Source organism: Lepidothrix coronata, unplaced genomic scaffold, assembly GCF_001604755.1.
Source record: "Lepidothrix coronata isolate B3197 unplaced genomic scaffold, Lepidothrix_coronata-1.0 Scaffold22, whole genome shotgun sequence".
Lineage (NCBI taxonomy): Eukaryota > Metazoa > Chordata > Aves > Passeriformes > Pipridae > Lepidothrix > Lepidothrix coronata.
In genome coordinates this window covers 1,414,435-1,432,684 of record NW_016690202.1, presented here as the reverse complement: position 1 = coordinate 1,432,684, position 18,250 = coordinate 1,414,435, and the positions used below count along the sequence as shown (strand labels likewise).

Below are 18,250 nucleotides of genomic sequence, written 5' to 3'. Positions count from 1 at the left end.
GTCATATCTAGCATGGACAATAGTAATTTAAACTGGTAGTTTTTCTCTTGAGTGACTGGTGATTGTCAGTATTTGCACTCACAAGATAACCATCTTTTTTCGAGTTTCCCAGGAGTGTGCCAGGTACAAGTCTGAAAGTGGCTATTTGCATGCCCTTTATCTTTTCGATTGTCACAGTTAATTTGGTTTTGATTATGAAGAAGGACAGTAATTACCTTTGGAAAGGTTGCTATCAGTATTTTCTTTTACACTGTGTTGTTTTTTTCTTTTTTCAATAACTAGTTTTCTTTTTTACTTTCTTGATGGAGAAATTGAATCAGGTGGAACAGACTGACTGGCTGGGAAAAGATTGCTTTTCCCACAGGGAGCATTGGAGCACATTCAGGTCAATGGAGATACTCTCAGAGGCTGCAGGGCGTGTAAGTCAGGCAAACCCAGAAAAGCAAGCTTGGGCAGGAACACAAGCCTACTGTGAGAAGCAGGGAGTAGCAGACAGCTAGACTCGAGAGACTGCAACTTTCAAGGAACCAAATAGGATTCTTATTTATTCAGAAAGTCATTGACCTAATAGAAACAAATATGGGAAGCATGGACCTATCTTTAAGGATGCAGTGCAGACTTTATTAATTGAACACCATTTTGGAGTCTCCTTCTGACAAGTCTGCTTTTCCCAAAATTAAATAGTTTCTTTCATGGTTCCAAAGGGTAACAGATCTCTCTGTGACTGAGGATTGTTACTTCAGGAATCAGACTAGAAGCTAGGATCTTGTTCTTGAACTTTCTCGTTCTGAATTTGTCACCTTGAACCTCAGTTGTCTCAGGCTGTCATAGCTGTGGAGTGTTTGTGGGTGTGGTACTCTGGTCCAACAACTTCAGAAGGAAAGGGAACAAACTTTTCAATTTAAGGTTCATCCTTACCTCCTAGCTAGTCACCTTTCTTAAGAAAACAGTTGGGGTTTTTCATCTGTCAAAGACTATTCCCCACTAGCACCTAGATTTTGTCTTCACCTGTAGATTTGACGTTCCCTTTGCAACAGGGAGACCTCCTTCCTTGTCATGGCTTAGCCCTGACTGGCAACTAAGCCCCACACAACTGCTTGCTCACTCCAACTCAGTGGGATGGGGCCAAGAGAATCAGAAGAGTAAAAGTGAGAACACTAATGAGTTGACATACAGACAATTTAATAGGTAAAGCAAAAGCTGTGCATGTGAGCAAAGCAAAACAGGGAATGCATTCACTACTTCCCATGGGCAGGCATGTGTTCAACCATCTCTACAAAAGCAGAGTTCCATAATGGTTAACAGTATACTTGGGAAGACAAATGCCATCACTCTGAACATTCCCCGCTTCTTTCAGCTGAGCACAATGCTATATGGTATGGAATGTCCCTGTGGTCTGTTGGGGTCAGCTGGCCTGGCTGTGTCCCACTCCAACTTCTTGTGTACCGTCAGTCTCTTTCTGGTGGAGTGGCATGATAAGCAGAAAAGGCCTTGGCTCTGTGTCAGCACTACTCAGCAATAGCTAAATATCCTTTTATTACTAACACTGCAGCACAAGTCTAAAACATGGCCCTATACCATCTACTATGAAGAAAATTAACCCAGCCAAAACCAAGACATCCTTTCTCCATTGTTTTGTGGCTTCAGAGACAGAAAGTTAATGTTGTGTATGTGTGTGTGTACCTTTTCCAAGCTGTAGAATGCCAAGTCCAAACATGAACATTAGCTTTACCTTTGGTCTTTTGATTGTTCTTTAAGTATCTTGTAGTAGAATCTTCATCAGTTCATGTTTACGCTCACTAGTTTGACTGTCTGGCTTGATAACAAGCTTTGTAGGTGTGGCCTAAGCATGAAGGCAGGTCAGCCCAAGCAACATTAAGGAAACGCTTCTATCGTTTTTATCTTTCTAGGCCTCCTCTCAGGCTTCTGTTAAGCATGCCTTTATTGCTGCAGCCTTAAGGAAAGATGTGGGGTGCTCTTGTTCATGCAGCTGCTTGGGAATCTCCTTCCATACTGTAGTTATTTGTGGAGTATTCTGCTTGGTGTCTTTTGGATGTGAATGAGTGTGTGAACAGCTGGATAAAGTGAAAGGGAATGGACACTTCAGTAGCTGTACCAGGTTGAACTGGTCCGTACTCAAACATGTTTACAAGCCCAAGTTCTTCCTTTCCTCATTCCCTCAGTTTCTGAAGCTTTTCAGGAGCTTTATGACCATGTGCTTGTGGTTGCACATAGATATGCATACTTGTATGGGTATCGCTAAAGCAAAGGCTTATTGGGTTTTCTCTGCGTTGCTGTATGAATACCTTCAGTGTGCATGGTGGTATGGATGACATACTTGGAATTGCGGTTAATGGAAAGATGCTTCCCTTTTTTGTTACTTGTAAATACTTGCTCTAAGGAACAAAGATACAATTGTATTATGGAATTGTAAATCTCTTCAGTTTACACCATGTGTGAATAATGTTTTGGCAGGCAAAACTTTATGAGAAAATGTTACTTTGAGGCTTCTTGCTCTCCTGGAATTCATGCCTAACAACGTTATTCACTTTACTCAGTGATTCTGTCAGTCTCAAGTTACCTCACCTTTACCAAGGGATAGAAAAGGAAGACTTTTAACTGCGTTGGTTTTTATCCAGCTTCTCAAAGAACTTGCTGTTTCAGAGTTCTGTGTAAATGGAAAGCATTAATTTCACCAGTCATCATTCACTGGTGTATATTTATTTATTTATTTATTTATTTATATTTATATTTACAGTTTGACATTTATTTGGAAATTCCTGTTCCTCTGCTCCTAAGTATTGCTTGTGGAATCATGGGACATACATGCTCCATTGAATTACACATTACAGCCTATCTAGTTAAAATTGTTACTCACCACTTGTCCACATTATACTTTGCCTATTGCCTTTCTAAGGGTTTTAGAAATAAGGAGTAGATTAAAATACCTAGCTACTTGAAACATTTTTCAAGAAATGAACAAGTACTTAGATGGCAGCTATAAATTTTTATTCGTAAAAATCATCCCTCTAAGAGATGGGACAAATGGATATGGAGAGATGGGTCCTAAATGTCACTTAAAACCCTTTCATTTGCAATTAAATTATAGGGTGGAATGGCTCTCTTAGACCAGATAGAAGCTTTGTGAAACCAGGAGTAATACTCAAAGCATTAGAACTTCAGCTTGAAATATTTGAGGACATACAAGGTTATAGGTTTTGAGAGGTTTTGTCTGAACTAGCGAGGTGTCTTCTTGACTGATGTAAATGAAAAATATTCAAAATTAAGACTTTGGTATTGCATGAGCAGGCTCAAATTTTTAATTAAGATATAAGTATGTTGTCTGTAGAGGGACAAAATTTTCAGTTTTGGGAGACAAATCTATGTTTTCATTAATCTTTAAAACTAACTCCAGGTTGTTTACTGGCTTCAGACAGTTGTCATCTCAAAATAAAATTGCCTTGATCTTGGCAATGAAAGGATATTTGAGCTGCTAAGGCACTAGGAAAATACATTTTAAAAAGTCATCTCTAACAAAACAAAACTACTAAAATATTGATGATTACTTACCACTACTTTAACACATCCCTGGTTTTCCAGCTTTGTTCTGACTGAAGAGCATTTATTTACTTCAGAATTAAATACTTCGGGCTGGAAGAAAGCCTGGATGAAGTATGCTTGTTATCTGCAGGTAATAAGATACTTAACAAAAAGGTGCTGACAAATCAAACTTACATTTGGGTTTATTGTAAGTTATAAGTTTATAACGCTTCCAGTTATGAAATGTGGATGTACTTTTTCAAGACAAGGGAGCACTTCCAAAGAGTTTTTTACTGTTGAATAGAAGCTGTGGTGATATGTTGGTAATTTATCTCCTTTTTAATTTTTGTCTTTTGGTTACCCTGAAACTGTTTGCTGTTGGCAGAATAACTGCAATTAATTGTGTTGTTAATTATGGACTGATTTATTTTCAGATCTCAATAGAGAATGACTATCTAGGCCCCAGAAGAATTGAGAGTCTGCAAAAAGAAGATGCCGATTGGCAGAAAAAAGCCCACATGGCTGTGCTTTCTATTCAAGACCTTACAGTCAAATACTTCGAAATAACAGCTAAAACACAGAAAGGTAGTTATTTTCTGCCATCCTATCCATCACATAAAAGATTAAATTATTTAATGTTTACAGTGTTCTGCATTGTACTGTGAATTATTTTTTTCATCAATCCTCCATAAGGAAAATGCAGTTATTAATCCTGTTTGGTTTTTGTTCTGTGTCTAAATGAATCTTTCGTCAGTAAGCCTTTTTAGAACATCATAAGAGTTGAGGAGAACAGACATTTAGATAAAAGTTTTACAGCCACTCTCTCAGTGTGATTGTATTAGCAGCACTGTATACTTGCAAAGGATTTAGGAAGCATAGATTCTGTTTTCCGTACTGGATATGGCCGACACCTGTAGTAAGTGTTCATTAGCTTCCAGTCTGTATTTTCTTCTGTCTCCCCTGCCTCTCAGTAATTTTTTTCATAGCTCTAAATATTAAGCAACAGCTCAGTTTAACTACTCAGTTGAAACCTGCTCTGTTGTTTAGAAGTCTTCATTGATATAGCCTTGGCATTTTTGTGCTTAAAGAATGGTGTGGTTTTACTAAGTAGTTTATGCAGTAAAACCAGATCATATGACTTGCCATGGATATCTGTGCTTTCATCCTTGTACCATTTTAACTGAAATAATCAGTTTATCAGTTTATACCTGAGAATGAGGTTTAATGTCACCTTTTTTAGTTTGACTGCAGGCACCACTGACAAGAGTTTGTCCTGCTGTCTACCCCTGCCTGACTGCAGGTCTCTGTTTCTTTCTTTGCCTTGGTTATAGTGATTCTCAATCAGATAAATGAGCTGTAGGAGAAAACCTTTTTTGATTGGTAAGTTTCCTGTTTTCTCCCTGCATGACTGCCTCAAGAGAAGCAGTCACTGCAAAATTACTCTTTTTGGTGGCAACTCAAGGATAATGCGAAACTTCAGCTTAGTTTGAAAAAGTGACTAAACTGGTTAAAGCATGTTGGAAGTAATTTAATTAGAGCAAATTCTGAATGTATTAATCAGCTTCGCTCATTTTCTAGTATGACAAAGGCAGCAAATAAAATACACTATTAGTTGATAATTCACAAATACTTACTGGTTGTTTTGTTGATGTGCTTTTTTTTTATGTACAACAGTCAGGATTGTGGAGAAAAACAGTGAAAAGTGAAATGCCTCGAGACTGTTTACAGACCTTTAGTATACAAGTTGCTTGCCTGTTTTGTTTTGCGTTTTTCTTGGTCTCCTGCTGATCACAGGATGATCTTGCTTACATGCCAAAATACTAACAGATGGCAGAGGAAAAACACATGAGAACGTAAAGGTGTTTCTTATTACCTAACAGCAGCATGTAATATCTTCTAGCATGTGAGGACTGAATACTAACTCTTTGATTCAGTGATTTTTGTGCTTTTTGCTTTCCAGAGCTAAGTGTACAGTATCATATCGTTGTTCTCTGTCTTAACAATGGTGAAAATCTCGTGTGTGTCAACCTAGAAATAGTGAATCTGAATCAGGCAAAGGACTCCTGCATTTTGAGTTCAAAGATAGATGTTATTTAAATTTAATTCAGTATTCTTACAGAATTACTTGAGGTTAAGCTGTAATTTTTGTTTTAAATTGTAATTTTTTTCACTCTTCAGATCTATTTAAACTTTTAACTGCACTATGAATGTTACTAAGGGAGAGTGCAGTAGCGGATTACAGAAGTGAGGAAAACTGGGGATGCATTTTAAGACCACATGGTACCATTAATGAGTTTTTTATTAAGTCAAGAATTTTGAACCTACGGCTCAAGTGTTTAGGTACTGTATATTCAGAATAGTCCATCTGTGGATAACAAAGATTGGAATTATAATGATAAAATTATCAACAAATAGCTAATTGCATTTTATGTGAATCCTAAGAGTACCTGCATCCTGGATTTTAATGTTAGTACTCTGTAGAATGACTACTCCCTGCTAAGAGAACTGTGTATGCTTTCAGGTACAAATATATGCATTTTCTCTGCAGTAGAGTCAGTAGTGATCCAAAGAGAAGACAAGTAAGCCACCTGCCTCTTTTTCCCTTCTGTAGCTGTGTATGATCGAATGCGAGCAGATCAGAAAAAATTTGGTAAGGCAGCATGGGCAGCAGCAGTGGAACGTATGGAAAAGCTTCAGTATGCGGTTTCTAAGGAGACTTTGCAATTGATGCGTGCTAAAGAAATCTGTTTGGAGCAGAAGAAACATGCGCTGAAAGAGGAGGTAATTTTTCATGCCAATAAATAGAAAATAAAAACAGGCAGGAAAAAAATGTTAGACAAATGATGTTGCAATGTAGACGTGGTGAGTTTTGTGCCACTTATGTATGTTTTCTGTTCACCTTTTCCTGGTTAGTCAGCCAGAAATTCTGTTTTTACTGTTAATGCTTACAGCTGTCCGCTGAGATGAGTGAAATGAAGAGAAGGGATAGGACAGAAATGTGCTGCTATGTAATCTTCACAGTTTAGCTCTCAGAGGCATGACCACCTTTTCAGAATAGTTCTGACATTCCAAATGGAAGGTATCTGAACATGACTAAATATACAAATGACTATGTGGTTGTACTGCAATCACTTTCTCTGCTTATCCTGATTATTAGGGCAATCTTCCTGAGGAAAGAGTGCAGGCATGAAACTGTGTTTAAATGTCTTAACAGAAAAAAAATCCACATTTATTGGGTTTTATGACACTTCCTCAAAAGCAAAAATGTTACAAATCATTTTTTTAAACTTTGCTATCAAATGGATATTCAGTGCTAAGAACTTTCTGTCACACTAATGTTAATGTATGTTCTGTCGAATCAATTGCTTGTTTTAAGAGAACTTTTCAAATGTTTTGGCAAAATTTGACTAAACTGGTGCCTATGTTATCCAGAGAACTCACAACTTTAGCACTGTATAGGCTAGTAGGTTTATAAGCCTGATAGACTGTGTGCCTATTTTAGGAGCCTCTGTAGAAGACAGCTTGATCTGCAAGGAAGAGAGAATACATGCAAGACCCAGAGCACAAAAATAAGTTTACTGTGTTTCAGTGGTCTTCAGATTTAGAAATTCAAGAGGTGTCTGGAAACCTAAGTGTATCAGGCTGTTGCCATCTTCAGCCAAGAGCTGATGAGCCAGTCCAGCAGTACTAATTAGAAGATATTGAATATGTTCATGTATTTAGAGTAACCATGCATCATGTTTTCCATAGTGCATCTAGTGTAGACCTTCTGTGAATTTTTGTTGAATGAGATCTCACTCTGGTAAATGGATATTGTTTGTTTTGAAATGCAAAAGTATTAAAGGCTGCACAGGAGACAGAGAAATAAGGAACATCTGATGGACATGGTGCTTTCAGGTGGTGTATTACAAGGCATAGAGAGCTCTAGGCCTAAACATGGTGATAGGGAGATATGACGATCAGTCAGCTTCTGATCTGAAACATCATCTTTTGTTTTGAAAATGTAAAAGCTTTAAGTATACCGAGTTGAATGTGAAAAAGTGGCTGGGAATACCATCTTGGAGAAGAAGGGTTGCAGTCTTGTAAAGAAAATATTTGTAGAACTGAAATACCTTCTCTGGCAAACCATTTATCTACTATATTCCAAAAGATAAAACCAGGATATTCCTTTAAAAATACTAAAATGCCCAAGAAACTAATATACCTGGATTTGAGCTGAGAAAGAATGACAATTCGATACAAAGATCAGATCTGACAGTTTTTAAGGGCACTGTTGGTGTATTATATAGCTAGGTTATCTGTTCAGGAACCATACAGTAGAAATTTCCCATTTCTGTTGCACCTGAAATCTGAATATAGTGGTGTTGTACCCCTAAAACAGAGCAGGTAATTAGCAGCATCTGTAATATATGCTGTATACAGGACTTAGATACCGTTGTCAGCTCCTTTGTCAGGCAGATGCCAGTGCAACTGAATGAAATAGCTGCTGTAACTTGATAAGCTGGTACTTTTGAAGATAGTCTGCTCATGTCTTTGTGTCTATTCAGTACTTATACAAAGACTGTAGATTTAAATTTGGGAACATCTTTTTTTTAAGAAAAAAGAATGTGAAAGTTTGAGTTAATTTCACAGTTCACCGATAAAGCATAATTCTTAGGTGTGGTCAAATTTGAATGACATTACCTTAGTTTAAAAACCTAACAAACACTTCCCACCTCAAAACCTACCAAATTTTATTGCATTTTTACAGCTTGAAAACCTCGAAAAATGCCCAAATGCCAATGCCCTACCTGAACAATGTGCACTATCCCTCTTATGTGCAAAACGTGGGGAGTTCAAGAGAATCAGTCCTTTTGCTTGAAAAGCAGTCTCTAATTCACTCCAAATATGCTATCATTGTGTCATTTACTGTTCTGGTTACAATTAGTAACTTAATATGGATGCAGAGTAATAATGGCATAACGAGACATTTTGTGTAACACTAGACTAAAACAAATACATAATATGTTATTGATTGTAGGATTTGTGCTATTCAGTTAAGAACTTACTGAGCTTTTCAGACTAATAGTTGATGTGCAAAAGGTGCATTTAGTAAATACACAATATAGTAGAAGAAACTTTTAAAATAGAAGTTACAAGAATTGATTCACAGGTCTTCTGTCTAGCAGTGTTATAGGGAAATAAGCATAGTATATGGAACTGTTTGTGTTTAATTGAGCTGTCAATAGATAATGATGTAGGTGCTAAAAGGTACATGCCTAAAAAAAGGGATTGGACAAACTTATTAATTAAATCCGATAAGTCTGTTTTGTTTAAAAGGCAGCACCATGGCTTAAGCTGTGCTGCAAGCTGTGCTAGATGCTGGTGAAACATTTTAAGGAGGTATGACTACATGGCCTACTATGTTTCATCTTCTTGGATATTTGCAGTTAGCCTTTTTCTGAAACAGGGTATTGAGTAAAATGGATCATTGGTTTAACTCAGTACAGATATCTTTTTAGTTTAGTATAAGTTGTATTTAAACATGTGATAAGTAAAACTGTGGGAATCCATTTGTGGCCATTCATTGCAGATGCAGTTTTACACCTTGGAGAAACCACCATAATGTAAAAAACATTCTAGCAGATATATTTAAAATTTTTGCTGTGTCCTGTATTTTTACTGGGTAGACATCTCTTCATAATGACTGAATGTTTGCTATATGAAACAGGACATCCGTTGTCTGAGGAAAAACTATCAGATACACATTTTTTTGAGCAGGTAGAGAACTTAGATGTAGCCCTAATTCTTCTGAATGCAGGTTGTAGAGCTGCATGAATTCCCTCCAAAGTGAGACAGCACTTAAGATCCCCTTACATGTTGATATTTCTTTAATATAGTCTGAATGGCTAACTATTGAACAGTTAAATCTTGTTTGACTGTATGAAAGAGAATGGTTGCAGTTCACTTTGTTTGTTTGTGTCACTTTTCTGTGTCAAGCATATAACACAAATAAGAACTAAAATATAAATATTTTGATCTATATATTTATTCTTCTTTGAAGGACTCCATAAACAATGAAACTCCTGAGTTTAAATTGTCTTTACAAGGGGATTGGTACATATATTTATGCCTGTTTCCACAGCCTTTCACATTTTTTCCTCGGTTCAGCTTTAATGACAGTTTTAACTGTACCCTTCTAGATGCCAATAGCAAAATAACTTTTAGACTTTTTGGATTGATGATAATAAAATTTTAATTTCCTTATGTATTTTCAAAGAATCAGGTAGTAGAGTAAAAGAGTGTGAGGGTTGTTCCACATTATGCAGTGCATGACTTGTTACTCTGACAGTCACAAAGTGTAATACAATGCCATGGAGTTTTTTCATTGCCATATAGAAAAAAATGTCAGATAAGTAAAATGTCTTAAAGTGTGTGGTTCATAACATTTTAATATGTTACATTTAGTGTACCAAACAGTATTTAGCTGTAATGGTAAAGTCTGTGGTTTTGTTCATGTCATTATCCTGGAGTTGTATGTTTTTTGTTTGTTTGGTTGTTTTTTTTCCTCTTTTCATTTAGATGCAGAGCCTGAAAGGTGGTACAGAAGCCTTAGCCCATTTGGACCAATTAGAAGCTGATTATTATGATCTACAGCTTCAGCTATATGAAGTGCAGTTTGAGATCTTGAAATGTGAAGAGCTGCTGCTGACAGCACAACTCGAAAGCATCAGAAGACTGATGTCAGGTGCTTTATTTATTTTAATTAATACATAATCTGTGAAAGATAATTTTCTTCCTAAGAGTCTACTTAAGCCTGTGTGAATGAAATGAGAACAAATTCTGTGCTATGTGAAGAGCTGCATCTTCTAAGGTAGGTACTGTTAAATTAAAATTTACACCTGCGCAAAAGGCATTATGCATACAAATACAGAGGTTTTGGTATGGTTCCCATTGCCTGTATTTGAAAGTAAGCATATAGGATACTGTATTAAGTTTTGAAAACCTAAATTTGAAGGAGAAATGTCTTAATTACTAGACTTGTCTAACTAAAAATGTGCATTGGTACTACTCATTTCTTGAAAGTGATTGGTTTTCCAAAGGTATTTCTGCAAATTGGAGTCCCTCTGCTAAACTCCAAACCTTGTATTGCTATCTCAGATTTAGAGCAGCAATGCAAACCTTATGTTTGCAGAACCTAGTATACCTCACGTACTTAAAAACTATGGAAATGGTACAGGTAAATTGTACAGGATTTTTGAATTCAGTTCTATTCTTTAGACACATTTTTGTTTGATGTTTGTAAGAGATTTGAAGTTGGATTTTACTGGGAGTTGCCTCTGGAAAAGGAGAAAACACAGGTATCGTGGATTCTTCTCACTGTTACGTGTATCTCCTCCTTTAAGGCTTGTGATGGAAACAAATTTAACTGCAAGTATGGAAGATGAGGATTGGAAACTCTGTAAATGACTTATAGAAATGTGGCAGCTTTGACTGGGTGGTTCTGTGAAGAGCTGGTTAGTGCTTTTGAGGTAGATTTTGTACATGGGAAATCAGGCATGTAATTTTGGTACTGAAGACATGGTATGGTCTGCGTATTTACAGACTGAGAAAAATCCCTGAATGGGAGACTGAGAAGGAAAGTATATCAAAATTCCTTGTCTTTGATGTAGTGATAGTATAGGCCCTCAGAGATTAAGTGTTCTGTAAAAGCATCGTTCTGACTTGTCAGTAATGTTTTCTCCAGAAATCTCAAAGCCCCTAGCCCACAACCTGATCCAAAATAAAACAAACCCCCTAGTCAGCTAAACAACCACCTTCCTTCTTCCCTCATGTCAGCAAAATAGTTCATTGTTCTGGTTTCCTTTGCTGTTCTGAATTTTAGAAATATTGTTTAATGATAAATCTAAAACTATCCTGTAGGACAGACAACGAAAAGTACAGTTCTTAAATACGTGGGGATTGTTCAAAGGATGAAACTACCTCTTCAGACTTTACTTAGGTGAATAGAACAATTAATGTGAAGAATAATGTTATGCTGAACTGGCTACATATGTTTGAGACTGTTCAACACCAAATCTGAATTAAAGCACCTAAAGCTTATAGTGGTCTTTTAATATGTGTTGTTTCCTATGATGTCAAAAGAACAGCATGGTCTGTTTCACCTTCTGTTACACTTTCTTTTTAAAGCGTACTGATAGCACATCTATATGATTTGGAATTCATGTGTGTAAGCCATGTAGACGCTGTTGCTTTCCTTTTGTCATTGACTGTATTGTTGCTGCAGAGATAGTTCAGAGAGCTCTCAAAAGAATGTTTTGAGAGTGTAATTTGAATTGACTGCTAGTTGGTTCAAAGCTAGAAGAAGAACATCTTTGCAATTTCAGCATATTGGATCTGATAAGTATCAAGTGATAATAGATTGTCATATTATGAACAATAGTAGTGATTTTTTACTGTCATTAAGCAAATACCTTCATTGAAATTCATGAGATGAGACTTTACTAGGTTAGAAGTTATAAGGGTTTGTCTTACCCTATGAAGTATTAGTACATTCTTTTTAAAATGGTTTTGTGGTGGATAAACTTGTGTATTTCCATCTTTAACTCTGCATGAAAATGTCCTCAACCAAAATTTGTACCTAAATTCTCCCATTTTATAAGTGCATGGTGAAATATCATCATTAGTCATTAATCTTCTTACTTGGTGATACCTCAAAGGGAGTTCTAGTGAGTTGGCAATTTTATGTATTGATGAAACTTTACCGTAGTTTTATTTTTTAAACTGAGCACTGAAGTAAAGAATCTGTTGGGTATGTTTTTGCTACTTTTTATTTTAGGATTAATGTATTACTATGCTTTCTTCTCTGTCCCTGCCATGACTTCTACTAAGCTGAAATTAGCATGACAGTAATAATTTTGGTTGTAGCAGAGACTGTACACACAATTAACATGAAGTGACAACAGCTTTTAAAACGGACAGTATACAACTAAACAAAACCCTTTCCATCCCCAAATAATGTAGTAGCTGAAGTAGAAGAAAGTATAGTCTTGCTGAAAGTAGTTGATGAAGTAGAAATAAAAAAGTTTGGTGGTGCTGTGGAATAGGCACTTGACAGTCATACCAACTGCATCTGCCTATTTCAGACAGCACTGTAATGCATGTCCCTCTTGTTGTATTACAAATATATCCTACTTCATATGCCAGTGAAATAAAGAGCAGGAGGTCTTTGCTGCTTTTTCATCCCAACATTCTGCAAGGATTTGTAATCATCACTCTTTCCTTCTTGGCAAGAGATGAGAAGGCAACATTCAGAGATGACCTCAGTGTTCTTCTGAATGCTTCACTCAGGAAGCTAAAAATCATGAGTGTTGATAAAACTATTAGTAATTACCTCCTTGCCAGGCCAGTAGTGCTTTGAAGGATTGCCTTGAAGTTTCCTCCCTCCTTCCCAGAAGCAGTGACTGGGACATCAAAAAACTAAGAGACGATTTTTAGTGTCTTGTTGTCTGATTCCCCTTACATGAAATTAACAGTTGGTTGTAACAGAAGAGTCTCATGCCAGAGACTTCAGAAAGAGACTGTCTATCCTGAACTTCATGGTGAAGACCAGAGGAAATTACTGCACATCATGAGTCCCTTGCGTTAGTCAAGGGACCCAAAGTCATGCATGGACATTGTGTTTAAATTAGGGTACAGATAACAAATGTACATTTACAGCTGCATTTGTGTTTTAATGCTCTGAGCTTGCCTCAATAGCAGGTTGAGCTTCATTGGTATTATTTTCTGTTCCTCATACAAACTTTAAAGCCCTGTAGTGCTTTGTTGTTTAGTACTTTTCCTCTTGATTTTTGATTGTCCTCTGAAAGAGCTGTAGCATTCTTCTCCATTAAATTTTGCATCTCAGTGGGAGGGTGGTCGTTGAGAAAAATGAAATATTAATCAAATACAAACTATTGATTTGATTTTTTTTTTAATTGCTGACATCTTTAAAACAGAGAAGAGAGATGAAGTGGTGTATTATGACACTTATGAAAGTATGGAAGCCATGCTTGAAAAAGAAGATATGGCAACATCTATACACTTGCAAAAAGAGGAGCTACAAAAGTTACAACAAAAAATCCGCCAGCTGGAAGCAAGGCGTGGACGTATTTCAGCCAAGAAAGCCTACCTCAGAAATAAGAAGGTATTATTTAATTGCCTTTTTTTAAACATAATTAGCAAATTTAATAAAACTTCAAAAGGTTTCATTTCAGATACAACTTCCAAGTCTCCCAGAATTTTTGTGGATTATATTTATTTACTACTTACTAAAAGTTGTTTTACAGAACACCAAATAAAGTAGCATGTATTATTAAATTGATATATTTAAGATTCAGTTTACCTTCTAGCTTTAAAGGAACCTTTAATTACTTTGAAGTCAACAAATAAACTTATTTCTACTAACTAGTTAGAATACTTTCATGTGGGAAGTACATGCTAGAATGCATGTTTTTACAGAAAGTAGTTTTATATATGTTTACAGAAGAGAATTCTTATGGGTGTTTTCTCACTAATGTCTTCTATTTTCATTCATGTACCTCATCCTTTTAAACTTACACCATGTGTCTTTGATACTTTGTATTTACCAGATATATATGAAATCCAATCTGTAGTCTTAATTTGTAAACCTAGCTATGCATTGTAATACTTACTAGCAAATAGGTTCCATGCCATGCTTGTAATATAAGGCTAATGTCAGTTGAGGCCTCATTCTGGATTGGGATCAGTAGCTGGTTTTGGTTGTGTGTTCCCAGTCATGTCCCTTTATGTGGAAAACGACCCCTTTAAAGAATTCTAGGAGATTGAGGGTAAAGCGTTCAGGTCTTGCCTCCCCTTCAAACTAATATATGTATTTCTGTACCTAAATCTGAAGCATAAAAGAGCAAATGAAACAGTAGTTGCTACATTTTATATTTTGGATCTTTTATGTTTCTGCAGTCACTGTTCTGTCTCTGATTAACCAAATATGGAGAAGACTGCAAATAAAGTGTTAAAAGAAAGATCTCTTGTTAGCCAGTTACGGGAAGTAGCTTGCTCGGAGGCCTTGTGTTTGTTTTACTAGAATTGGTAAAGAGAAAGAAGTATCAAGAAGCTGGACTTTTTAGTATTTTAAGGAACAGAACCTGTCTTTCATGTTAAGCTAATTTGCATAGGCTGTATTATCATAGAATCATAGAATCAGCTGGGTTGGAAGGGACCTTCGAGATCATCAAGTCCAACCCTTGATCCACTACCGCTGCGGTTACTAGACTGTGGCGCTAAGTGCCACATCCAGTCTCTTTTTAAAAATCTCCAGGGACGGAGAATCCACTACTTCCCTGGGCAGCCCATTCCAATGTCTGACCACCCTCTCTGTAAAGAAATTCTTTCTAATACCTAACCTAAACCTCCCCTGGCACAACTTGAGACCATGCCCTCTTGTCTTGCTGATAGTTGTCTGGGAAAAGAGACCAACCCCCACTTGGCTACAACCTCCTTTCAGGGAGTTGTAGAGAGTGATGAGGTCTCCCCTGAGCCTCCTCTTCTCTGGGCTGAACAGCCCCAGCTCCCTCAGCCTTCCCTCATAGGACTTGTGCTTGAGTCCCTTCACCAGCCTAGTTGCCCTCCTCTGGATCTGCTCCAGCACCTCAATATCCTTCCTGAACTGAGGGGCTCAGAACTGGACACAGTACTCAAGGTGTGGCCTCACCAGCACTGAGTGCAGGGGAAGAATCACTTCCTTGGACCTGCTGGCCACACTGTTCCTGATGCAGGCCAGGATGCCATTTGCCTTCTTGGCCACCTGGGCACACTGCTGGCTCATGTTCAGCTTCTTGTCAATCCAGACTCCCAGGTCCCTGTCTGGCTGCTCTCCAGCCACTCTGTGCCCAGCCTGTAGTGCTGCAGGGGGTTGTTGTGGCCAAAGTGCAGGACCCGGCACTTGGCCTTGTTGAACCTCATCCCATTGGAATCAGCCCAGTTCTCCAATCTATCCAGGTCCCTCTGCAGAGCCCTCCTGCCTTCCAGCTGATTGACACTCCCCCCCCAGCTTAGTTGGTCTCAAATTTTACCAGCGGAGGTTTAGGTTAGATATTAGAAAGAATTTCTTTACAGAGAGGGTGGTCAGACATTGGAATGGGCTGCCCAGGGAAGTGGTGGATTCTCCGTCCCTGGAGATTTTTAAAAAGAGACTGGATGTGGCACTTAGCGCCATGGTCTAGTAACCGCAGCGGTAGTGGATCAAGGGTTGGACTTGATGATCTCGAAGGTCCCTTCCAACCCAGCTGATTCTATGATCTGCAAATTTGCTGATGATGGACTCAGTCCCCTCATCTAAATGATCAATAAAGATATTAAATAGAACTGGGCCCAACACTGATCCCTGGGGGACACCACTAGTGACCGGCTGCCAACTGGATGCAGCCCCGTTCACCACCACTCTCTGGGCCCAGCCCTCCAGCCAGTTCCTAACCCAGCACAGAGTGCCCCTGTCCAAGCCATGGGCTGACAGCTTTTTCAGGAGCATGCTGTGGGAGGTGGTGTCAAAGGCTTTGCTGAAGTCCAGACATAACACATACACAGCCTTCCCCTCATCCACCAGGCCGGTCACCTGATCATAAAAGGAGATCAGGTTGGTCATACAGGACCTGCCCCTTCTAAACCCGTGTTGGCTGGGTCTGATCCCTTGTCCATCCCGTAGGTGCTGTGTGATTGCACTGAGGATGATCTGCTCCATAACCTGGCCAGGCACTGAGGTCAGGCTGACAGGCCTGTAGTTTCCCGGGTCCTCCTTCCGGCCCTTTTTGTGGATTGGTGTGACATTTGCCAACTTCCAATCATCTGGGACCTCCCCAGTGAGCCAGGACTGTTGGTAGATGATGGAGAAAGGCTTGGCGAGCTCTTCTACCAGCTCCCTCATCACCCTTGGGTGGATCCCATCTGGTCCCATAGACTTGTAGGGATCCAAGCAGCTCAGTAGGTCCCTAACTGTTTCCTTCTGGATTACAGGGGGGCTGTTCAGATTCTTGTCTCTTTCTACAAGCTCCAGAAGCCAGCTGTCTTCAGGACAACCTGTCTTACTTATGCTATGATACTTTCTCCTGAATATGAAAAGACACTGCTAACATCTTACAAAGTAGACAAACATGTTTAAAAATGATGCCCTGGTCGCTCTTCCTTACCTAACTTACTGGAGCTAACAGGTCAAGAGGCAACCCTGAAGCAGGAGTAGAGAGTTCTTAGCATACCTATTTATGTGTATCATGAACTAGTCACCTTCAGTGGCTCATTTGTTTCAAGGTTATGCTATGATAAAATACCTTGCTTAAGCTCAAGGAGTTACTTTTTGGCTGTAACACTAGTTGCGGCACGCCTGCTTCTGCACTGTGACAAGAGGCAGAGTTGTGTATAGTAGTGTTGCTTGTCTGTGCTGGCGTGCAGGAGTGACATAGTTATGTGTGCCCAACATTGTGCTGGAAGAATGTGGTTATACAGCTTTCAGGACATGAGGTAATGCCTCCATGTGGAACTTGATGGCTGGATATCACATCACTCTCAGAACTACTTCCAGTTCTCTTACTGGTCTAATTGCCCAGCATAGCAGTATGTGCAGTTGAGTGCTGCAGTGAACTTAGCTTTCAGTTTCCGAAGAAATCACAGGTTAGAATAATGTGTGTTTAAACTTGCAGGGGAACAGCGAAGATCTTTATGTGAGCAAAAAGAAAAGGCAGAATCTCTTGTTGTGCCCTGTTGTGTGGCAGTGGTTGGGCACAAAAGAACATAGCCATTTGGTAGCTTCTCTTCTTACTGCTGAATAACGCAGAGCCCTGCTAAGCTTACTGGCAGTTACTGGAAGATCAAGACTCATGGCTTTGACTCATCATAAACAAGCTTTGTATTTTCAGTGACCATTCTAGGGATACTGCAAAGCATTGTTATTGAACACTGTTTGAGGTGCCTGTTGTGAGTACTTCTGGGAGGAAAAAAGGATTCTTGCTCTGAAGTGTTCACAGTTTAAGCATGCAGAACTAAGATACATATGGGATAGAAAAGTGAGTTCTAGATGGTGAGAATGAGGGCAGTGATGACTGAACGCTGTGTGAACAAAAGTGACTTTTGGAGAGTGAATATAGAAAGTACATACTGAGTGGTAAATCTCTTTCTCTGTCTGTCTCAGTTAAGAAACATTTGTTGTTGAACTGAGATGAGAGTCTTCTTAATGCTTTTCAGATGGTGTTCCTGGCCATACTTGTTTCAGTGAATTATCTTAAAACAAATAAACAGGTGTTCTGACTTGAATTGGGTTGGTGAGATTTTGGTGGTGGTTTTGGAGTTTTTTCCTCTCCTTTTTTTTTTTTTTTTACCTTGTCAGTTCTGTAGTTGAAAATAAAAAGCGTGTTGTGCATTAAATGGTGTGTATCACAGTCTTGTGATATATTTAGAAATTACAGTCCTTGCTCAGTATTAGTTTTTTGGCAACTGAAGATGCCTTCAGGAGAATATCTCCTTTCTAGCAGCAGATAGCAGGACTAAGGAAACAACAAGAAATCAGTTTTATTTTTTCAGGGGAGGTCATTTCATCATCCAGGTATTTGAAAATCTTTTCTATTGAGAAAAGATCTATTTTGCATCTGTTTTGCAGATGATGCACTTATTTTTCAGTGATGTCAAATAATTGTACCAAACCTTTATTTAGAAATGTTGCTAACAG

The 18,250-nt window shown here is 38.3% G+C and overlaps 1 protein-coding gene across 1 annotated transcript in view; it reads left to right on the top strand.

The window, feature by feature from the left end:
- Positions 1-18,250, top strand: part of JMY (junction mediating and regulatory protein, p53 cofactor) — a 67,467-nt gene that overhangs the window by 32,567 nt on the left and 16,650 nt on the right. Inside the window, exons 3-6 of the mRNA XM_017808084.1 lie at positions 3,975-4,125; positions 6,152-6,321; positions 10,102-10,267; positions 13,518-13,705. Of these exons, the coding sequence (XP_017663573.1) occupies positions 3,975-4,125; positions 6,152-6,321; positions 10,102-10,267; positions 13,518-13,705 (675 nt within the window). The remainder of the gene's footprint in view (positions 1-3,974; positions 4,126-6,151; positions 6,322-10,101; positions 10,268-13,517; positions 13,706-18,250) is intronic.